The sequence below is a fragment of the Ovis canadensis genome, chromosome 1 (genome assembly GCF_042477335.2).
Source record: "Ovis canadensis isolate MfBH-ARS-UI-01 breed Bighorn chromosome 1, ARS-UI_OviCan_v2, whole genome shotgun sequence".
NCBI classification, from domain to species: domain Eukaryota; kingdom Metazoa; phylum Chordata; class Mammalia; order Artiodactyla; family Bovidae; genus Ovis; species Ovis canadensis.
This window is the reverse complement of record NC_091245.1, coordinates 93,806,466-93,811,956: the sequence shown is the minus strand read 5'-3', so window position 1 is coordinate 93,811,956 and position 5,491 is coordinate 93,806,466. Positions and strand designations below refer to the sequence as shown.

The 5,491-nt window shown below is 47.8% G+C and overlaps 1 protein-coding gene across 1 annotated transcript; it reads left to right on the top strand.

The window, feature by feature from the left end:
* The first annotated feature begins 328 nt into the window (after positions 1–328).
* NHLH2 (nescient helix-loop-helix 2) lies at positions 329–2,385 on the top strand. Its single transcript, XM_069571120.1, has one exon. The coding sequence runs from the start codon at positions 474–476 to the stop codon at positions 873–875; it is 402 nt and encodes a 133-aa protein (XP_069427221.1). The 5' UTR covers positions 329–473; the 3' UTR covers positions 876–2,385.
* The last annotated feature ends 3,106 nt before the right edge of the window (positions 2,386–5,491 follow it).

Genomic DNA, 5,491 nt, shown 5'->3' with positions numbered 1-5,491 from the left:
GTGCCCTAGCAAAACCCAGGTGGATTCGTCGTTCGGATTCATTCGTTTGCCAGGGTCGGAGAAGAAGTGAGGCAGGCGGAATGGCCGAGTTGCATTTAGTCAAAGGAAGCACAAAACCCAGTGGCGGCCTCGCAGGCCGGCGGCGGTTCCCCGGAGCAGGCCCGCAGGCCAGTCTCAGCCTCCCGGAGGCCGCGGGATCAGGCCCGGGATGCGGCCTGGGCCAGGGCGAGGCCTCTCCGGCTCCTGCGCCAGGCGGAGGCTCGGGTCTAGGCCCTCGGGTCTGCCCGCCTCGGCGCGCTCCCTCCCCGCGGGACCCGCTCGGGGGAGCGAGCCAGGGCGCCGCGGGAAGCTGGCCCGGGCCGCGCGGAAGCCCGGCGGGTTGGGCCCCCGCCCGCTCTCGCTCCTATCCAAAGAAGGACCCCCGCCCCATTTCCTTTCACTGATCGCTTTTCTGACCCCCCTCAGCCTCCAAAATGATGCTGAGTCCGGACCAAGCCGCCGACTCGGACCACCCCAGCTCGGCGCACTCGGATCCGGAGTCGCTGGGCGGCGCAGACGCCAAGGTGCTGGGCAGCGTGTCGGACCTGGAGCCGGTGGAGGAGGCCGACGGCAAGGGCGGCAGCCGGGCCGCGCTCTACCCGCACCCGCCGCAGCTGAGCCGCGAGGAGAAGCGCCGCCGCCGGCGCGCCACCGCCAAGTACCGCTCGGCCCACGCCACCCGCGAGCGCATCCGCGTGGAGGCCTTCAACCTGGCCTTCGCCGAGCTCCGCAAACTGCTGCCCACGCTGCCCCCGGACAAGAAGCTGTCCAAGATCGAGATCCTGCGCCTGGCCATCTGCTACATCTCCTATCTGAACCACGTCCTGGACGTCTAGGGCCGGGGTCGCGGCGAGGGGCCGCCTGGCCGGGAGAGGGGGAAACGCGGCCCACTGGGGCGGCCGCCGCGGGGATGGCGGTGGAGGCGGCGGCCCTGCGGGACAGCGGCCACCGGGCCTCGGACCCGGGAGGAGGCTCGCGCTGTGTTCTCTCCTGTCCGCCGGGCGACTCTAAGGTTTCCGACTCCAGAAGGGTGGGGTTGTCTGGGGAGTCCTGGGGCCTGCAAGGAGTGCGTTTCAGGCAAGGCGAAGCTCCTGGAGGCACCCAGACGAGTGACCTCCAGGCCTCCGCTCCGCGTGTTAGGATCCCTTTAGGGATTGTTGCTTTAGCTCACTGGAGACTTTGAGTTCTCCTGCGTTCATCTCCCACAGATCTTCACGTTTTGAAAGGATGAGGGGCAGAAGCTCAGAGTCTGGGCTTTCATCTTTAGACTATCTGGCTATTTTTTCTAATTGACAAATCACCAAACACTCGGAGGGGAGGGGAGGGAATCGCCTCCAGGGCAAAGACTTAAGGCCCAGAAAGGTGGAACACAGAAAACTTTCTGTTCCTCTGTGAAAAGGAAGGCTATAATAGAATCCAAATGAAACAGACAAGCCTAGACTATTTGGTAAGGCTAAAAAGACACATTGAGAACAGACAGACACTGTGGAGAGATTCGAGTTTGGTGAGATTTTTAACCCCAAGGTCTGATGCTACTGGAGACAGGAGAATCCATATTTAAATGGAAAATTTAATATCTGATTGCTTTTTCAGGCGAAGTGCCCCTTTATATATCCAAAAACATTTATTTGTGACCTTAAACATGTGGACCCATAGGTGCAGTTAGAAAAAGACAACCTATTTTTATTTATGTTAGAAGGAGTAGAGTATTTTTTTCAGACATTTATTTTTCAGAGTGGTGATAATTTTACTTTGGATACTCTGTGCCAATTTATTTATAGTCAAGTGTTTACACTTTCTCCTTGTGGAATAATTATGTCTAACTTTTTACGGTGTTTGATGAGATTATACTGTGGTCTTTCTTTTTGCTCTTATTATATTGCACTTGTATAACAAATTTCCCACACCTCCCTGTTTCTAAACATATTTTATATATTAAGATGTTTGTTGGTTCTTTTATTGTGAGATCAGCAACACTAGCACTTCACTATTATAGTTTTTTAAAAAGTAAGCGTTGTTATCCTTATCCGTAGTTATGTCTGAAAAGTACTTTGCGAACCGTTTAAAAGGAGAGTAGCTTCTTTGTGTGTGTGTGCGCGTGTGATGTTTGTGTGTGGGATGGTTTTAGGAAATTAAGTTATTTTCCTAAAAAAAAAAAAGAAAAAAGAATTCAGAACTACTTTCCTCTGTGACAACCAAAAAGAAAAGTCTGTAGCCTGATAATGTTTCATGTTCTCAGCTGTGAAACTCTTAAAACAAGGAGTGTATTTTAGAGATAAGGGAAAAAAAAAAGAACCACATCTGCTATCCAAAGAATTTAGTCTTTTCAGGGTTTTTTTGTGTCTCTGTTGCTTTATATAATGCAATATTTTGTAGTGAAAATAGATATAATCTGGTTTCTATCTGACGAGTTTTTCATATCTCATGAATGGTGCGCTGTTTTGCATATAAATAAAGGTATCAAATAAAGTTATCTCCTTTATTTTAAACATACTGTCTAAAAATAATGAACATACTTGCTGAGCATAAAATATCTTAATGGACTCAATTCCTCAGAAAGCAACTAATTAAAACAACAACAACAAAACTAAATCGTAACGTGTATTGAGATGTTTGGTGCTCTTCCTGAACTTGGACATTGATCCGTCTATAAATAGACGCTCCACATATGATGGTGACATAGATCATGTTTCTCTCAATGAAGAAAAAAATTAGAGTGTTTCTATTAAAACATTGCTTGAATCATAGATTAATTTTGCTCTAAAAGAAAATTTAGTAACCCAGTTTCTTCAAATTAGAGTTGGGAAACTGAGGTGCAAAGAGATTAAGTGTCTAAGTCACATGACTACTTAATGGCGATGAGAAGACCCCTCCTATGATGACTCTCAGTCCTTATGGTACTTATTAAGAATAGGGTGCACTTTACTGTTGGAGCACTGAGACATCTAATCAGGACACAGATTTAGGACATGATACTTGCAAGTAAGGAAAATTAATTAAACCCTGGACCAAACTGGAGAGATGAAGAATATCATTTACAAAAGCCCATGTTGTTGTTGTTATTCGGTCGCTAAGTCATGTCCGACTCTTTGCTACCCCGAGAACTTTAGCGCACCACAATGGTCTATATACTTAATATAAAAATGTGAAATATTCTGTCTACAAGCAGAAGACATGAATAACTTAAAAACTACTTATATGTGTATACGTACACACACATAGATAGAATATTATCAGTTATGAGTGTGCTGTTGCTGCTGCTGCTAAGTTGCTTCAGTCGTGTCCAACTCTGTGCAACCCCGTAGACGGCAGCCAACCAGGCTCCCCCGTCCCTGGGATTCTCCAGGCAAGAACACTGGAGTGGGTTGCCATTTCCTTCTCCAAATTATGAGTCTATATCACACCAAATCTCTGGTTGCAAAGTAAAAAATGTGATTATGTGGATGCTTGGGTTATACAGCTATAAAATGTCTGAGATTCTGAGCATTTTTCACTTTTCATCCCAGTATCTTGTAGTCAGGTTCACAGATACGTGATCAATGAGACTTCATTCTCTTCTTCAGGTGAGGAAAGTGCTTTCTCGGACATGAAAAGTAACGGTGGCTTCTTTGGCCTTTTATCTGAACCAAGTTGTGGTCCTTGCAGCATTGGCTAGTTATTAGGTCTGCACACACACACTGTCTTTGGATTGAGTGTTCCCAGGTCTTCCTCCCACCTTGAGGAGTATGCCTATGTCCAGTCCTTACAGAGCTTCTCTACTGTAGTACAGAAAAGTCAGCCCTGGTCCTAAGTCAAGAAAACGAAGTCAACTTCTAGGCTCCCTTTCTTGGTTTAGGACCCCAGCTTCCGACTGACCAAGACAATCCTCTCACTGACATCCAGGAAGAGCCTATTAACTCACCTCTCTAGACTGTCTCTTGCCCCTGGAGTTAGACGGAGAGCAGGCATGGACAAAGGGCAACATCCCATCCCTCTCTAGGGACACAGTCCATATGATCTCAGGAGAGGATCTTTGCAATATCACTTCAAATCTGAGGCTTCTGAGCACTCTCTAGAAAGAAGGGCCACACTGGCACTCTGCGGGACCAGCGGGTGACTGACTCCTCCCTAGCACGTGGCATGGACTCTGAGTATTCAGCCATAGGCAGGGGAGTAGCTCTGGATAATGGCAATGGTGATCACTCACTCTTACCTTCAACCAGTGTTTACTGAGGACCTACTGTGTACCAGGGATCCAGTCTAAGGTACTAAAAATAGAGTAACAAATGACACAGAGTCTAGGGAGAAGAGCAGTATACTGGCAACAAATAAACAGTAGTTAATTGCAGGCATTGCTAAATGCTATGAAGGAAAACAAAGCAGGGTGAGGAAATAGAGAATAGCAGCTGGGGGTACTGGGGAGGGTATTATTTTATTATTTAAAATTTCTTTTTTATTTTATATGAGAAGACAGCCAATCAACAATGTTGTGATAGTTTCACATGGACAACTAAGGGACTCAGCCATACATATACAAGTGTCCATTCTCCCCCAAACTCCTGGAGGGTGTTGCTTTAGACAGAGTTTAGGAAAGGCCTCTCTGAGGAGGTAGCCTTAGAGTAGAGACTCAGCTCTGCCTAACCAGCAGTCTCCACAATTGCTGCCACTCAGTGCCCTTCCTTCTCACATCCTGTTAACCTGGCCTGTGGTCAGGCTACCAACGCAGCCCATGGGATGGCTCACCACGCCCGCACGGGCAGCAGCCTCTCCCTTAACCCCCAGCTCGCTCCCTCCCTAGACAGGCAGGGGACCATGGTTCCTCCTACTGCTCCTCTCCCCTTCTGCTCTCTGGCCCGTGTTCAGCAACTTACCAGGGCACTGTTGCTCCCCAGAAAACCTAGACCCCACCTGGCCCAGCTGACAAGGACACCTGGGCTGCATAGTTCTATGTCCAAAGGTCTCCTCACTTCAGCCACTGTCTGGAGACATCCAGAGAAAAGGGGCAAAAGTTCTGGGGAAAAAACCTTCCCTTTCTCAGGGAGGAGAATGGGAGGGGAAGCAGCAGAGAGAGTGGGTGGTGGGATACACCGGGAAAGGAAGAACAGCCTGAGGTCAGGGGAAAGGGGTATGGGAAGAAATGAGGCTGGCGTTAAAAAGAATGAAATAAAGCCTTTTGCAGCAACATAGATGGGCCTAGAGACTGTCATACTGAGTGGAACGAGAAAGAGAAACATTGAATGACATCCCTCATATGTGGAATCTAAAAAGAGACGATATAAATGAACTTATAAAACAGATATAGCCTCATAGATTTAGAGAACAAACTTACAGTTGCTGGTTGGGAAGGGTGTGTGGGGAGGGATAGTTAGGGAGTTTGGAATGGGCCTGTACATTCTGCTATATTTAAAATCAATAACCAACAAGGACCTTCTGTATAGCTCACAGAACGCTGCTCAGTGTTATGTGACAGCCT